This window comes from Jaculus jaculus, chromosome 10, assembly GCF_020740685.1.
Source record: "Jaculus jaculus isolate mJacJac1 chromosome 10, mJacJac1.mat.Y.cur, whole genome shotgun sequence".
Taxonomy (NCBI): Eukaryota; Metazoa; Chordata; class Mammalia; order Rodentia; family Dipodidae; genus Jaculus; species Jaculus jaculus.
The window spans coordinates 27,279,006-27,297,450 of record NC_059111.1 but is presented as its reverse complement, the minus strand read 5'-3'; the positions used below and the strand labels follow the sequence as shown (position 1 = coordinate 27,297,450).

Genomic DNA, 18,445 nt, shown 5'->3' with positions numbered 1-18,445 from the left:
GGCGACATGGCCTGTGCTTCAGGACTGCAGTGTCACCAGAGGGGGCGCCCGGAGGGGTGTGGGTGTGTGGTTCCAGGGTCCGGGAGGATTTCCAGACGCTCCGCCGGTGAAAGATGGCGACTGGGGGGCGGGGGAGGGGGCGGTGGGACGGGGCGCTGTCTTGCCGCCAGCCTGGGGGCTGTGCCCAGAAACCTGTTACCTGAGTGGCATCAGTTTTGTGGAGGGAAGGCCATTAACAAGAGACCAGAGAACGAAGCCAGTCCCCATTAGGGAATTTTGTACCAGTGTGGTCCAGGTATCCCTGACACTACTGAACTAGAGCCCTAGGTCCTGTGACACCCCCTTCTGTAAGAAGAGGGTGTTAACAATGTTAATGGAGTTCCCCCAAATTCATAGAGAAGTACTGTGTAGTGACTGCACACCCAGCCTTGCTCATTTGGAGTTGTACTTGTTTAGCTTCTTGTTTCTGAGGGACATGTTTTTGAAAAAAAAAATTTATATTTATAAAATATTATTAAAAAAAATATATATATTTTTTTCGTTTCCCTGGGGGGTTATGGTATTCACTGAGGGGTCATGAAGGCCTCTGTCTTTCCCTGTGGAGTAGTGGGGGACTGTGCCTCTGTGTATTCCTACCCATCCTGTGGCTCTTACAGTCTTTCCACCCCCTCTTCCTCAATGCTCCCTGAGCCATAGCAGGCCCTGTTGGCAGATAGAGTTGAGTTCTTTTTTAGGAGGTCAGGTCTGGCTCTAGCAGACCAGGCTGACCTGGAATTCACTATGCAGTCTCACAGTGACCTTGAACTCGTGGCCATCCTCCTACCTCTGCCTCCCAAATGCGAGTGTGGGATTAAGGGTGTGTGCCACCATGCCCAACTTGAGTTCTTTTCTTTTAAAAAATATTTTACTTCCAAGGAGACACACACACGCACGCACGAACATGCACGCGCGCGCGCACACACACACACACGCAGAGAGAGAGAGAGAGAGAGAGAGAGAGAGAGAGAGAGAGAGAGAGAGAGAGAGAAGGAGAGGAGAGAAGAAATACAGAGAAAATGAGGACGTGGGTCTCCAGCTGCTAGAAACAAACTCCAGATCTCCAGATGCATGAGCCACTTTGTGCATCTGGCTTGGTATCCAACCCAGGTATTTAGGCTGTGCACCTCAATCACAGAGCCATCTCTCTATCCCTGGTGTTGTTCGGTGTAGCCTCTGGATTTCTGCTTTGATGGGTTTTGATTGACCAACTTGTCTGTTACCATCACCCTGGAGCTGGTTGACAGGCTAGCAATAAGAGCAGCATTCATGTCACAGCTTCCTCTGCAATTTCTCCCGTGCCCCTGCAGATGGTAGATGTGGCATGTCTTGTGGTAGGCAGCTGTCTTTTTGTCTTGTTGGTGGATCTTGGTTCTCCTCCATTTTCTCTGCCTTCTGTAAAATAAAACAGATTCTCCAACCAAGAGTGACAGCACCTTGGGTTGAAAGGTGCATGCAGAGTTACTTGAGGGACTTTTTGTGGTGCAAGCCCATTTTTCTTCTCCACAGAGCAGTGGAGGCTTCTCTCTGAAATCTACAAATGGACAGCCAGTTCTACCAGGGATATAGAAGGATTTGAATGTGGTCCATTATCTTTGGACCAAAGTAGGGTTTACAAAGTTTGATGGAGGCATCCTTGAATAGGAATCCTATCTCACTCGTGCTAGGCAGAAGCAGAGTGAAAGTACAGATCCCAGCTTTGCAAGACCTAAGCAATTACCCACCCTATTGCCTAGAGAGAACCACATTTGGGCAATACTGCTACACTCTCTAGACGCTGTCAACAAGGGAGTGCTCTGGAGGAATCCAGTGAGGTGGGCTGAGAAAGATGGGCAAGGGCCTGAGATTTTTTTTTTTAAACTAGAAGGATCTTCAAAGATTTCCACTGTATCCCATGGCTTTTGGTATGTTGTGTTTTCATTATCATTTGATTCTAGGAAATTTTAAATTTCCTTTTTGATGTCTTCAATCAGTCATTCATCATTCAGTAGTGTACTGTTTAGTTTTCATGAGTTTGTATATGTTCTGTAGTCTTTCTTGCTGTTGATTTGTAGTTTTATCCCATTGTGATCAGGTAGAATACAAAGAATTATTTTAATTTTTCTATGTTTGTTAAGATTTTCTTTGTGTCCTAATTCATCACCTATTTTAGAGAATGTTCCATGTATTGCTGAAAAGAATGTGTATTTTGCAACATTTGGATGAAATCTTTTAAAAATTTTTATTCATTTATTAGAGGTGGGGGGCGGAGGAGGGAGGATGGGCGTGCCAGGGCCTCCAGCCACTGCAATCAAACTCCAGACGCATGCACCACCATGTGCATCTGGCTTATGTGGGTCTTGGGAAATTGAACCTGGATCCTTTGGCTTTGCAGGCAAGCACCTTAACCACTAAGCCATCTCTCCAGCCCTGGATGAATTCTTTTGTAGATGTCTATCAGGTTAATTTGTTCTATGAGGCTATTTAATCCAGATGTTTTTCTGTTTTTTTTTTTCCTAAATGGTTTGTCACTGACAGTCGGTTATTGAAGTTGCTCATTACTATTGTGCATGAAGTTATTTGTGATTTACATCTAGTAGTGTTTGTTTAATAAAACTAGGTGCAACTGTGTTTGGTGCATACATGTTTAGAATTGTAATATCCTCTTGGATTATTCACTTAATCAGTATAAAGTGACCTTGTTTATCTCTTCTAACTAATGTTGGTTTGAATTCTATCCTGTCAGGTATTAGAACAGCAGCTCCTGCTTGTTTCCTAGGCCCATTTACTTGCAATACCATTTTCTATCCTTTCACTCTAAGGTAGTGTCTGTGTTTTATGGTGAGGTGAGTTTCTTGGAGGCAACAGAAGGATCTTGACTTTTATTCGAGTCTTCTAGTCTGTGACTTTTGCTTGGAGCATTAAAACCACTGATATTAGGAGCTACTGGGCTGGAGAGATTGCTTAGTGGTTAAAGGAACTTGCTTACAAAGTCTGATGGCCCAGGTTTGATTCCCTAGTACCCATGCTAAAGCCAGATACACGGAGTGGCACATGCATCTAGAGTTTGTTTGCAATGGTAGGAGGACATGGTGTCCCTATACTCATTTCTCTTTGTCTCTTCTCTTTCTTTCTCAAATAAATAAAAAAGAGTTATTATTGAAATTTGTTAGGAGTTATTATTCCTGTCATTCTTGAATCTGTAGTTATCCTGTTTATTTTTGCTATTATTTAAGCATGGTTTACTCTTTCCTGTTATCACATATATATGCTTTTTCTTTTCTTCAGACCAAAGGACTACTTCAAGTATTTTCTGTAGAATAGTCATGTATTCCTTTTTCCTTTTTTTTTTTTCCCCACCCCTGAGGTAGGTTCTCACTGTAGCCAGGCTAACGTGGTGCTCACTCTATACTCCCACACTGGCCTTGAGCTCACAATGAGTCTCCTATATCTCCCTCCCAAGTGCTGGGATTAAAGGTGTGGCCCCCTACCAGACCCCTATGGCTTGTTTTTACCATGGATAATTTGGCTTTTTAGCTTGTGTTGAGGAATCTGCTGTTATCCTGATAGGTTTGCCTTTATGGGCAACTAGATGCTTTTTCTCTTACTACTTTTGGTATATTTTCTTTGGTCTCTGTGTTTAGCAGTTTAACCATAATATGGTGAGGAGAGGTTCTTTTCTGGTCTTGTCTGTTTGGTGTTCAAAATGCATCCTGTATCTGTATTGCCTTCTCTCCCTATTTTTGGGAATTTTATTCTATGACTTTGTTGAAAATACTTTGCCTTTACATTCCCCTCCTTCTATCCCCTGAATTTTTAAGTTTGATCTCGTCATAGTGTCCCAAATGTCTTGAAATTCTCACTCGTGTCTCATTTGTTTGTGTTCTCTTTGTTGGAATGTTCTAGATGTTCCATCTTGTCTTCAGGCTCAGATAGTCTGTCCTCTCCTTTATCCATTCTATTGGTAAGACTTTCCATAGAAGTTTGTATTTGACTTACTGGGTTTCTCATTTCTAGTATTTCATATTGGTATTTTTCAGTATTCCTCCTACCTTACTCATATCCTGCATTGACTTCCTTATTTTATTAAGTTAGTTTCTTATGTTTTCATTAGGAGCTTATTTACTTTTTTGATTCCTTTGATTTCCTTGAACATAATTTCTAATCATTCTTTTAAATTCTATGGCATTTCAACTAATTCAGTCTCACTTGAGGCCATTACGGTTGGATTTATAATTTTTGGAGACATTATGTTGTCTTGATTTTTTTTGCTTTTTCTTGAATTGTGTAGAAATGTTTGCATCTCCAATTATTTCAATGCTTGGGTTTTATAATTATTAACAGTATTCTTAGACATGTAGATCAGAAATTATATCTTTGGGGTATAATCTTTTTTTTGTTTGTTTGTTTTTGAGGTAGGGTCTCACTGTAGCCCAGGCTGACCTAGAATTCACCATGTAGTCTCAGGGTAACCTTGAACTCATAGCAATCTTTCTACCTCTGCCTCCCAAGTGCTGGGATTAAAGGCTTGTGCTACCACACCTGGTCAGAGTAGAATCTTAAGATGCCAGATGTGGCTACTATATTACTTCCAGGAGTGACCCAGGCTGATAATCAGAAGTTCTAGCTCAATGTGCTGCTTGGACTTGTGCTGGACTTTGTGCTGGCCTTGTGACTGGTCCCACCCCTCTGAACTGAAGCAAGTGGGCCTGAGGCATCGCCACAGCCTTGTGGGCTGCAGGCCTGCAAGAAGCGGGACGGGGGCAATGATGTGCATGGGTTGTAGCTCTGGGGGCCAGGGCATGGCTACCTTGGACAGCCCACATGACAGCAACTTTCTCTTTGCGGTGGTCATGACCACTCAAAAGTACCTACAGACCCTCATAGTGGCTGATTACAGAACCTGGTCCAAGACAATTCCTGGGAAAGTTGAGTTCTTGAGTGAGGGTTCAGGCACATCCATATCAATTCCAGTAGTGTCACTCTGGGGTGTGGGTGATTCCTACCCACCCCAGAAGAAGTCTTTTATGATGCTCAAGTTCATGCATGACCACTACTTTGACAAATATGATTAGTTTATGAGAGCAGATGATGATGTTTACATCAAAAGAGATCATCTGGAGAGTTTCCTCAGGAGTTTGAGTAGCAATGAGTCCTCTTTCTTGGGCAGTTGGGACTGGGCACCACAGAAGAAATGAGGAAACTGGCTCTTAAGCCTGATGAGCACTTCTGCATGGGGGCCTGGTGTGACCATGAGCAGGGAGGTACTTTGAAAAGTGCTACCACATGTTGGCAAGTGTCTCCAGGAAACGTGTCTGGTCCTACGAGATGTAGCAGCTTTATTATTTTTTTAAACGAGAATTATGAGCAGAGTGAGGTATATTAGAGAGCTCCATAAAAATAGAATCCACCAAGCTATTGTGTTGCACCCCAACAACACCCCCGTACCAGTGCCAGCTGCGGTTATGTGCTCAGCCGCAAGATTGCCAAGATGCACCCGCACGACTCAGCTCCATCAGGAAATCGTCCTGATGAGCAAGTACAGCAGTGCAGAGGCCCTCAAGGAAGACCTCCAGCTGGCCATTGCCCCTTCCTTCATGTGCTTCAGGCCCGCCAGTGAGAGGAGATCCTGGAATGGGAATTTCTGACTGGGTTATGGTCAGCCCCTCTGGAGAGGGATGGACTCAGTGCAGAGGGAAGCCTTGGATGACCTCATCATACAGGTAATGGAGATGATCAGTGCCAAGACCCTGGGACATATCATCTACTTCAAGGAGATCCAGTATGGCTACTGCAGTGTGAACCTCATGTACAGGGCAGAATACATCCTGGACCTGCTGCTCCTGTGCAAGAAGCACAGGGGGCTGGAGAGTTGGCTTAGTGGTTGAGGCATATTTCTGCAAAGCCAAAGGATCCAGGTTCAGTTCCCCAGCACCCACGTAAGCCAGATGCACAAGGGGTTGCACTCATGTGCAGTTTGTTTGCAGTGGCTGGAGGCCCTGGCATACCCATTCTCTCCCTCTGGCATGCTGGCTCTCTCTCTCTCAAATAAATAAATAAATAAAATGTAAAAAAGTTAAAAAAAAAAAAAGAAACAAAAAGGAAAGAGAAAGTCCTCCTCATGAGGAGACATGCATACTTGCAGCAGACCTTCAGCAAGATCCAGTTTGTGGAACACGAGGAACTGGATGCCCAGGAGCTGGTTACAGAATCAACCAGGGTTCTGGCTCCCTGTCCTTCCTGTCTGATTCCCTGACAAAGCTTGTTCCCTTCTACTTCCTGGGTCCAAGAATGAACACAACCCAAAGAGAAAACCATTCTGATCCCTTTGGATGTTTTGACATATTTGTGAGGTTTACGGGGGACTTCGAGAAGACATGTCTCATCCCAAATCAGACTGTCAAGCTGGTCATTCTACTTTTCAGTTCTGACTCCAACCCTGACAAGGCCAACCAAGTTAAACTGATGCAAGATTATTGTGTTAAGTATCCTAAAGCTGACATGCAGATTTTGCCTATATCTGGAGAGTTTTCAAGAGCTCTGGCACTTGAAGTAGGTCTTCCCAGTTAAATAATGAGTCTTTATTTTTCTTCTGTGATGTTGACCTTGTGTTTACTACAGAATTCCTGCAATGGTTTCGAGCAAACGCAGTTCTCAGTCAACAGAACTTTATTGTATGAACATATTGCATATTTATAATGCTCTTATCACCTCCTCTCCCGCCCCCATTCTGTTGAGGGCCCTCCTCAGTGAGGTTATTAGTGTTCACTGTGGAGTCATGAATTTACCAGTCAGTTGCGGTGGCGGGCAGGGCATTGCTCAGAGTACACCTTCCTACCCTGTAGCTTTTCTTTCTTTCTACCCCCTCTTCCACAATGAGCCTTGAAGGGCATGATACAAGTTTCCTTTAGTGTTGAGCTCTCAGCAGCCTCTGATTTTTTGCTTTGATGAGTTTTGAGTCTCCTCAGTGTCTACTGCTGTCTTCCTGGTAGAAGTTCTCAGCTAGCAGTGAGAATAGCACTCATATTCCCCAATGCATTTGTATAACAATTTTAGGAAAAACATATTTATTTGTTTTAAATATAAAGGCAAATTCATTATTACTAAATTAATTGGTGATATCTATATGTATTAACTCATAAAAGCCATCATTATGTCTAATCATAGTGGCTGTACTTGTGGGTACATCATCAATAGTACCTTTGTTGTGCTGTGTTGTAGAAGCAGCTATTCTTACAGGGATCTCATTGTTTTATATTTTGCAGCTCATTGTATCGTGTTTGAGCAGGAGACTCCAACTATACAGCTAAGCAATGCATGTCCTCTCCTGACTACCCCACTCACTTCTCCCACTAATATTTCCAGTGTCACCTGTGCTTACAAGAGAAAAAGTAAGCAAAAAAAATGAATGAATATGCGGTGAGTTGATAATTTTTTGCTTTTTTTTATTGACAGCTTCCATAAATATATACAATAAACCATGATAGTTTCCACCCACCACCTCCATTTCTCCTTCCCTAATCCACCCTCCATTGAACCCCTTCTTCTTTCCAATTAGTCTCTCTTCTAATTTCAATTCATCATTTTTTTCCTCCTATTATGAAGGTCTTGTGTAGGTAGTGTCAGGCACTGTTGAGGTCATGAATTTCAAGGCCATTTTATGTCTCGAAGAAACCATTTTAAGCATTCCTGTCCTTCCCTTGGCTCTTACATTCTTTCCACCACCTTTTCTACAATGGACCCTGAGTCTTGGGGGATGTGATAGAGGTATGTCAGTGCTGAACACTCTACTGGTCACTTCTTATTAGCACTATGGTGAGTTTTGAGTCACCCGGTGGTCATCACCATCTGAAAAGAGAAGTTTTGCTAACCAAAAGTGAGAGTAACATTAATATACAGGCATAAACATAAACATAAAAAATGTGCTTAGAGGGCAATTTTGTGGGTATGATATATGCATTTAGCCAGACATCAGCAGTCGTTACTCTCCTAGGACTTAGGAATTCCCCAGCCATAGGCTTTTGACTAAGTTTTCAGTACCAGGCATGTCTTCCCTCCCATGGAGCAGGGCTCTAGTCCAGTTAGAGAGCAGTTAGTTTCCCCCATAAAAGACTTGCCACTATTTTACTAGTTGCCATATTTGGCCTGACTGGCCAGCCATAAGGCTTGCAGAGACCATTGCTGTTTAACACCATTTATGACTTCTGTATCCCAAAAGGCTGCATGCAGCCTAGCTCTTTCTAGCATTCTCATAGCTAGTCAACAGGGAAGAGGTTTCTAGCTTCATTTCCCGGTGATCTGCAGCCCATCTCACTTTCTTGTACATACTGTTTTATTTGTTTCCATTCTCTGCACATCAATTTAAACCTGTCCATGTTCACAGAGAGCCATTAGACTCCAACTCCAATTAGTAGTAATAGAAATTACAGCAGTAATAAATTGCTATTTTTCTTCTGGCCACAAATTACTTTCATTTCTGCAAAATTAAACATAGCTAGGTATGGTAGCACATTCCTTTAATCCTCGTACTCAGGAGGCAGAGGTAGGAGGATTGTTGTGAGTTTGAGGCCACCCTGAGACTTACATAGTGAATTTCAGGTCAGCCTGGGCTAGAATGAAACCCTACTTTGAGAAACCCCCCCCAATTTTTTTTTTTTTTTTTGCGAGGTAGGGTCTCACTCTGGTCCAGGCTGACCTGGAATTAACTCTGTAGTTTCAGGGTGGCCTTGAACTCATGGCGATCCTCCTACCTCTGCCTCCTGAGTGCTGGGATTAAAGGCATGCGCCACCACGCCCGTCTTTAAAAAAACTTTTTTGAATATATTCTTGGGCATTACCAGTTTCAGCACAATGTTTTTCCAGTTATACTACTGGCTTGAACATTAAGTTAATTCAGGTCTTGATGCCTTCTTACCTCCTACCTGCACGTACCAGTCCTTAGTGAGGAGCCTGGCATGAACACGGTAGGCACCTGTAAGTAGACAAGGGTGGCAAGATGCTCAGGTGCCTTGGCTGCAGTAATCTGGACTCTCCTATTGAGGACTTGAGCCAGTTTTTTCTTACAGCATACCAGCCTCTCTGGAAAAGATACTGTGTGTGTTCATTCAGTTCTCTGGGCTTTTGCCAGTCTGAGTTGATACTGCTTATCTTTAGAAAAAGCTTGCATTTGCAGTTGACCAGATTTCTCTACCCATGTCTTACTTATACTTAGTCGAGTATCCAGTGGACCCCTTTTCATTTACTTTGTGTGTATGTATGTGTGTTGGGGATTGAACTCAGTATCTCATGGGTTTTAACCATTTACTCACCACTGACATTGCCCTGAACTGTTTCCTTCCTTATTGTTATTATTTTTGTTACTTGCCTTAAATTTTTTTTTTTTTTTTGAAATAAGGTTTTGCTCTAGCTCAGGCTAACCTGGAATTCACCATGTAGTCTCAGGTTGGCCTTCCTGAGTGCTGGGATTAAAGGCATACACCACCATTCCTGACCCTCTTTTAAAAAAAATATATTTTTTTGTTAGTGAGGGAGCAGAAGAGAGTGAGGGAGAGTATGGGCACACAAGGGCCTCTTGCCACTGCAAATAAGCTCCAGATGCATATGCTACATTGTGCATCTGGTTTTATGTGTATACTGCTCAATTGAACCTGTGCTGTCAGGCTTTGTAAGTGCTTGTATCCACTGGGCCATCTTCCTAGCCCTTGACAGTGGCTTTAAAAAATAATTTTATTGACAACTTCCACAATTATAGACAATTAACCATGATAATTTCCTTGTATCCTTCACTTTCCACTTCACAAATCCACTCTCCATCATATCCCTCCTCCTCTCAATCAGTCTTTTTTTATTTTTTATTTTTCAAGCAGCTTTTCAGCGATCCTCCTACCTCTGCCTGGCTCAATCAGTCTTTAAAAAAAATATTTTATTCATGGCCAGGCATGGTGGCACACACCTTTAATCCCAGCACTCGGAGGCACAGGCAGGAGGATTGCCATGAATTTGAGGCCACCCTGAGACTACATAGTGAATTCCAGGTCAGCCTGAGCCAGAGTGAGACCCTAACTTGAAAAACTAATAAATAAATAAATAAGTAAATAAATAAATAAATAAATAAATAAATAAATATTTGAGAGAGAATGAGAGAGAGAATGGGTGCGCCAGGGCTTCAAGCCACTGCAAATGAATGCCAGATACATGTGCTCACTTGTGTATCTGGCTTATGTGGGTCCTGGAGAATTAAACTGGGTTCCTTTAGCTTTGCAGGCAAACACCTTAGCTGCTAAGCCATCTCTCCAGCCCTCAGTCTTTTATTTTGTTACCTTTACCTTTTCTTGCTGTTAAGAGGATCTTGTGTAGGTAGTACAAGGCATTGTGAAGTCGTGGATATCTAGGCCATTTTGTGTCTGGAAAATTGCATTGTAAGCAGTCCTACCCTACCTTGGGCTCTTACAATCTTTCCAACACCTCTTCTGACCCTGAGCCTTGGAGTGTGTGATAGAGATGTTTCAGTGATGAGCACTCCTTTGTCACTTCTTAGCTCTGTGATGACTTTTGAGTCATTCAAGATGTTACTGCCATGTGAAAAGAGAAGTTTCTCTAGCCAAAATTGAGAGTAGCATTAATATATGGATATAGACTTTAAGAGAAGTGCTTAATGGGTAGTTTGGTGAGCATAATATATGCATTTAGCCAGACACCAGCCTCTAGGACTCATAACTTTCCTCATCATAGGTTTTCAGTACTAGGCATATATTCCCTTGAGTGGAGCAGGCCTTAGTTCAATTAGTGAATGGTTGGTTTCCCCTACAACAGACTTGCCATTATTGCACCCATTGGCTCATTTGGCCTGGCGGGCCAAACTTAAGGCTTTCAGTGTCCACTGTTGTTTATCTCCACTGATGACTTCTGTCACCTATAGGGCTACATGCAACATAGCTTTTTACAAATTTCTGTTAGGTGGTCTACAGGGAGGAGCTTAGCTCCACCTTTATTTCTCAGTGACATTGCAGCCCAATTATGTGGAGTCTTACCAATTATTTCTAGTGGGCAATCAAGAGCCTTGGCAATGGCCTGTAATGTTTTGGGGGCATCAGGGACTTCCCTGGCTAACAACTGATTGGAAGTTATCTCATTCTTGGCACTGATACATGGTAATGATCTGTGGCTTCTGGGTGTGCCATTGTCCAAAAAAGTAGGTTTTTATACAGCTTATTCATACCCTCTTAAATTTTGATTAACTTTCTCCCCACTCTTCCTTTACCCACTCTCTTCCCCTGACCTCACTTAGGCCATTCCACCAAAGTAATCTGTTATCTACATTCATATGAACAAGACCATCTCCTTAAGTCCTCCCATCTCCTGTCTTACATCTAGCCCCTTTCTAGCTTACTGGCCTCTGCAACCAATTTTTACCTCAATTGTCATACATATCTAAACATTTGTAGCAAGGATCCACATATGAAAGAATATGTGGCATTTGTCTTTCTGGGCCTGGTTACCTCACTAACTATAATCCTTTCCAGATCGATCCATTTCCCTGCAAATTTCATAATTTCATTTATCTATACCACTGAATAGAATTCCATTCTATAAATACACCACATCTTCATTGTCCACTCATCAGTTGAGGGACATCTAGGCTGGTTCCATTTCTAGCTAATGTGAACACAGCAGCAATAAACATGTTTGAGCAAGAATCTTTAAAGTGACTTTGGGTTAAGATGGCAGTGTAGGAACCATGCCAAAGCAGCCTAGGGGAGAAAGAAAACAAAAATTAACCCAGCAAAATATACTTTTTTATTAAAAAGTGAGGAGTATAAGAAATTATCCACTGAATCAGAGAAGTAGGAGAGATCCAGAGCATCTAGAGACCACAGAAGCAGGCAAAAGTGGCTCTAGTAGTGGGAGAACCAGGTTGATGTGGCCACAGCCACCAGAGTCAGCCTGAGCTGCAGGAAAACCCAAGTGAGGGGATTCTCCGCTCATGATGGCTTGCCTGCAAACTCGAGAAAAATGAAGGGATGATAGCTGGAAAGAATGGAATGGCTCCTGAGGAAAAGGACCAGTGGGAGAACTTTAGCCACCATCCACAGCTTCCCCTACCCAACTATCAGCGCCAGCAAGCACCAGAAACCTGGGGAAAGGAGCTCACCTACACAACACCCAGCACAAGTGATCAGAGCAGTGATCCAGCAGCCCAGCCAGCCTAGCTGAACCCACAGTGCAGCAAAAAGGGACCCAAGTGGGAGTGCAGCATAATTGAGACAAAAGCCATCCCAAAAGTTAACTGGGATCATACCAGGTCAGTACCCACCAAATAAGGCTGGTATATAGGCTTGAATCGGAAGTGCTAATTGCGCCTTCCATGTCAGGATAAATTACATGTTAAATCTGATGGATGGTTGGATTCGCCATTCTTAAATAAGCTATATTTTGGGTTTGTCATTTGTTGCTTCCTGATTTATTGTGGCTTTGTTTCCTTTTCTGTTGTTCATTAGGGAAGGGTCTCACTAGGTCACAGACTGACTTGGAACCCTCAAGAGACCAGAAATCTTAGTCTCCTAGATGACAGGATTAAGGGTGTGGGGCAGCACACATCCTAATGGACTGTGACTTTGTTAGAGAATCTGGTTGTCATAATACCTGCTCCTGCATAAATACTCTGTGCTGTTTTTCATTGAATGTGTACAGTGTTTAGTTAAATTTTAGAATCTGCTTGTATTTTATTCCACTCAGCCTACTTGAATACTCTCATAGCAGGCAAACCCAACATCTAGGTGCATTTTTGTAGCTACTCTGAGAGGCTTAAGAGCCACACCTACCACCTTAATCTCCTACTTTGAAGATATATAACATCAAATTGATTGATACATCGAATAATACTGTAAATAATTAGAAAATCCAAGCATTAAATTAATCAAAGATGCAAAAATATGTACAGTATAACACAAGAAACACAAAAATCAAGACAGTATAAATCTACCAAAAAGTATTAAATCATCAGAAATGACCTCTAGTGAGACTGATTTAAAGGAAATGCCTGAAAAAGATTTCAAAAGAATGATTATAAATATGTTTGAGGAAATCAAAGAAATGAAAGAAGACACAGGAAACCAATTTAATGAAATAAGGAGATCAATGTAAGACATAAATAAGGAAATAGAAATAATAAAGAAAAACCAGTCAGAATTAAGAGCAGTGAAGAACACTAGTCAATGAAATGAAAAACTCTATAGAGAATCTCACCAGTAGAATGGATGAAGGAGAGGACAGAATATCTAAACTAGAAGACCAGGTGGCAAATCTAATACAGTACAATAAAGAGACAGACAAACTGATAGGAAAGTAGGAGAAGAATTTCACTCCAAAAGCATAGTAGGCATTTGCAACAAAATCATAGAAGAAAACTTCCCCCAAATTGGGAAAGAGATACCAATGCAGATATAGGAAGCCATTACAACACCCAACAGACAAAACCTGGAAAGAACCTCTCCTCATCATATTATAATTGAACTACCAATATATATTGAAAGCAGTTAGACAGCAAAATCAAGTCACATACAAAGGCAAGCACATAACATTACTCAACACAAACTTTAAAAGTCAATAGGACTTGGAATGATGTATTCCAACTTCTGAAAGATAACAACTGTCAACCAAGTTTACTTTATCCTGCAAAGCTATCCATTCAGATAGACAGAGAAATAAAGACATTCCACAACAAAAGTAGGCTAAAGGAATATTTGAAGACAAAACCAGCTCTACAGAAAATACTTGAAAGAATCCTCTATGCTGAAGAGAAAGAAAAACACACATATAAGGAACCTGGAAAAAACAAACCATACTCAAATGCTAGTTAATACAAAAAAGGAAAGGAAAAAGCATGAGAATGACAAAACAATAAAAATGGCAAAATTAATAGCTCTTTTAAAAACAATTTTATTTACTTATTTGAGAACGACAGACAGACAGAGAAAGAGGCACATAGAGAATGGGCACACCAGGGCTTCCAGCTGCTGCAAACGAAATCCAGACGCATATGCCCCCTTGTGCATCTGGCTAATGTGGGTCCTGGGGAATGGAGCCTCAAACCAGGGTTCTTAGGCTTCTCAAGCAAGCACTTAACCACTAAGCCATCTCTCCAGCCCTAAATAATAACTCTTAATATCAGTGGTCTCAATATCCCAACCAAAAGACATAGGTTAGCAGACTACGTTAAAAAGGAGGATACTTCAACTTGTTGCCTCCAAGAAACTCACCTTTCTACAGAGGATGGACATTGTCTTAGGGTTAAAGGTGGGATAACAGTGTTTCAAGCAAATGGGCCTAAAAATCAAGCAGGGCTTGCTTTCCTAATATCTGACAAGGTAGACTTCAGTCCAACATTGATTAGGAAAGATAAGGAAGGTCACTTTATATTGATTAAAGGAATACTCCAACAGGAGGACATTACAATTCTAAACATATATGCACCTAACACGGGGGCTCCCAACTTCATCAAACAAATGCTGTTAGAATTAAGGTCACACCAAACACAGTTGTAGTGGATGACTTCAACACCCCACTCTCATGAATTGACAGGTCATCCCAGAAAAAATAAACAGATGCGTCTGGATTAAATGAGGTCATGGGAGAAATGGACCTAACAGATATCTACAGGACATTTTGTCCAAATGCTGCAGAATATACATTCTTTTCAGAAGCACATGGAACATCCTCTAAATAGGCCATATATTAGGACACAAAACAAATCTTAGGAAATAGAGGAAAATTGAAATAATTCCTTGCACTCTACTTGATCACAATGGTATCAAACTACAAATCCATAACAAGAAAAGCTATAGAGCATACACAAAATCATGGAAACTAAACAATACACTACTAAATGATGAATGGGTCAATGAAGAAATCAGTAAGGTAATCAGAAAATACATGGAGTCAAATGATAATGAGAACACAACATACCAAAACCTTTGGGACACAATGAAGGCAGTCCTAAGAAGGAAATTTATAGCTTTAAGTGCCTATATGAAGAAATTACAAAGGTCTCAAGTAAAGGACCTAATGCTTCACCTTAAAGCCTTGGAAAAAGAAGAACAAGGCAAACAGAAAATCAGTAGGCAGGAAGAAATAATAAAGATTATGGCAGAAATTAATGAAATAAAACCAAAATAAACAATACAAAGAACCAATGAAACAAAGAGTTAGCTCTTTTTTTTAAATAAATTTTTTGTTTATTTATTTTTGAGAGCGACAGACAGAGAGAGAGACAGCGAGAGGGAGAGAGAATGGGTGTGCCAGGGTCTCCAGCCACTGCAAAGGAACTCCAGATGCGTGTGGCCCCTTGTGCATCTGGCTAACGTGGGTCTTGGGGAACCGAGCCTTGAACCAGGGTCCTTAGGCTTCACAGGCAAGTGTTTAACCACTAAGCCATCTCTCCAGCCCAGTTTTTTTTAATTTTTATTAACATTTTCCATGATTATAAAATATATCCCATGGTAATTCCCTCCCTCCCCACCCCCACACTTTCCCGTTTGAAATTCCATTCTCAATCATATTACCTCCCCATTACAATCATTGTAATTACATATATACAATATCAACCTATTAAGTATCCTCCTCCCTTCCTTTCTCCACCCTTTATGTCTCCTTTTCAACTTACTGGCCTCTGCTACTAAGTATTTTCATTCTCACACAGAAGCCCAGTCATCTGTAGCTAGGATCCCCATATGAGGGAGAACATGTGGCGCTTGGCTTTCTGGGCCTGGGTTACCTGACTTAGTATAATACTTTCCAGGTCCATCCATTTTTCTGCAAATTTCATAACTTCATTTTTCTTTACCGCTGAGTAGAACTCCATTGTATAAATGTACCACATCTTCATTATCCACTCATCTGTTGAGGGACATCTAGGCTGGTTCCATTTCCCAGCTATTATAAATTGAGCAGCAATAAACATGGTTGAGCATGTACTTCTAAGGAAATGAGATGAGTCCTTTGGATATATGCCTAGGAGTGCTATAGCTGGGTCATATGGTAGATCAATCTCTAGCTGCTTTAGGAACCTCCACACTGTTTTCCACAATGGCTGGACCAGATTGCATTCCCACCAGCAGTGCAGAAGGGTTCCTTTTTTTCCACATCCCCGCCAACATTTATGATCATTTGTTTTCATGATGGTGGCCAATCTGACAGGAGTGAGATGGAATCTCAATGTAGTTTTAATCTGCATTTCCCTGATGACTAGTGACGTAGAACATTTTTTTAGGTGCTTATATGCCATTCGTATTTCTTCCTTTGAGAACTCTCTATTTAGCTCCTTAGCCCATTTTTTGATTGGCCTGTTTGATTCCTTATTAGTTAACTTTTTGAGTTCTTTGTATATCCTAGATATTAATCCTCTATCAGATATATAGCTGGCGAAGATTTTTTCCCATTCTGTAGGTTGCCTCTTTGCTTTTTTCACTGTGTCCTTTGCGGTGCAAAATCTTTGTAATTTCATTAGGTCCCAGTGGTTAATCTGTGGTTTTATTGCCTGAGCAATTGGGGTTGTATTCAGAAAGTCTTTGCCAAGACCAATATGTTGAAGGGTTTCCCCTACTTTTTCCTCTAGCAGTTTCAAAGTTTCCGGTCTGATGTTAAGGTCTTTAATCCATTTGGACTTAATTCTTGTGCATGGCGAGAGAGAAGAATCTATTTTCATCCTTCTGCAGATATTTATCCAGTTTTCAAAACACCATTTGCTGAAGAGGCTGTCTCTTCTCCAATGAGTATTTTTGGCATTTTTATCGAATATCAGGTGGCTATAGCTACTTGGGCTTACATCTGGGTCCTCTATTCTGTTCCACTGATCTACATGTCTGTTTTTGTGCCAGTACCATGCTGTTTTTGTTACTATGGCTCTGTAGTATAGGTTAAAATCAGGTATGGTGATACCACCAGCCTCTTTTTTGTTGCTCAGTATTATTTTAGATATTCGAGGTTTTTTATGATTCCAAATGAATTTTTGGATTGTTTTTTCTATTTCCATGAAGAAAGCCTTTGGAATTTTGATAGGGATTGCATTAAATGTGTAGATTGCTTTAGGTAAGATTGCCATTTTCACGATATTGATTCTTCCAAGCCAGGAACAAGGGATGTTTCTCCACTTTCTAGTGTTTTCTGCAATTTCTCGCTTGAGTGTCTTAAAGTTCTCATTGTATAGATTCTTTACTTCCTTAGTTAGGTTTATTCCAAGGTATTTTATTTTTTTTGATGCAATTGTGAATGGGAGTGATTCTCTGATTTCATCCTCTGTGTGTTTGTTGTTAGCATATACGAAGGCTACTGATTTCTGTGTATTTATTTTGTATCCTGCTACATTGCTGTAGGTTTTGATCAGCTCTAACAGCTTGCTAGTAGAGTCTTTAGGGTCCTTTATGTATAGAATCATGTCATCTGCAAATAATGATAACTTGATTTCTTCCTTTCCAATTTGTATCCCTTTTATGTGTGTCTCTTGCCTTATTGCTATGGCTAAGACTTCCAAAACTATATTAAATAGAAGTGGAGACAGTGGACACCCTTGTCTTTTTCCTGATTTTAGTGGAAAAGCTTCCAGTTTTTCCCCATTTAGTAATATGTTGGCTGTAGGCTTGTCATAAATAGCCTTTATTATATTGAGATATGTTCCTTCTATTCCCAGTCTCTGTAGGACTTTTATCATGAAGGGATGTTGGATTTTGTCAAATGCTTTCTCTGCATCTAATGAGATGATCATGTGATTTTTGTCCTTCAACCCATTTATGTAATGTATTACATTTATAGATTTGCGTATGTTGAACCATCCCTGCATCTCTGGGATAAAGCCTACTTGGTCAGGGTGAATGATCTTTTTGATATACTCTTGTATTCTGTTTGCCAATATTTTGTTGAGAATTTTTGCATCTATGTTCATGAGGGAGATTGGTCTGTAATTTTCTTTTTTTGTTCTATCTTTGCCTGGTTTTGGTATCAGGGTGATGCTGGCCTCATAGAAGGAGTTTGGTAGGATTCCTTCTTTTTCTATTTCCTGGAAAAGCTTAAGAAGCAATGGTGTTAGCTCTTCCTTAAAAGTCTGGTAAAATTCATCACTGAATCCATCCGGGCCTGGGCTTTTTTTAGTTGGGAGATTATTGATAACTGCTCGGATCTCCATGTTTGTTATAGGTCTATTTAAGTGATTAATCTCATTTTGATTTAATTTAGGTAGGTCATATAGATCAAGGAAATCATCCATTTCTTTCAGATTTTCATACTTTGTGGAGTATATGCTTTTATAGTATGTCCCTATAATTTTTTGAATTTCTCTGGAATCTGTTGTGATGTTACCTTGTTCATCTCTGATTTTATTAATTTGTGTCTCTTCTCTCTTTCTTTTGGTCAGATTTGCTAAGGGTTTATCAATCTTGTT

General features: G+C 40.9%; 1 protein-coding gene and 1 pseudogene across 4 annotated transcripts in view; both read left to right on the top strand.

Moving 5' to 3' along the window:
• LOC101611988 (zinc finger protein 883-like) overlaps positions 1–18,445 on the top strand; it is a 48,925-nt gene that overhangs the window by 180 nt on the left and 30,300 nt on the right. For 3 of the 4 annotated variants that reach the window (XM_045160285.1, XM_045160281.1, XR_006639306.1), the window contains exon 2: positions 7,281–7,434. In XM_045160285.1, the coding sequence (XP_045016220.1) occupies positions 7,420–7,434 (15 nt within the window). In that variant the 5' untranslated portion in view covers positions 7,281–7,419. The remainder of the gene's footprint in view (positions 1–7,280; positions 7,435–18,445) is intronic. The other variant, XM_045160284.1, reaches the window with a different exon arrangement.
• Positions 7–6,695, top strand: LOC123464068 (annotated as a pseudogene).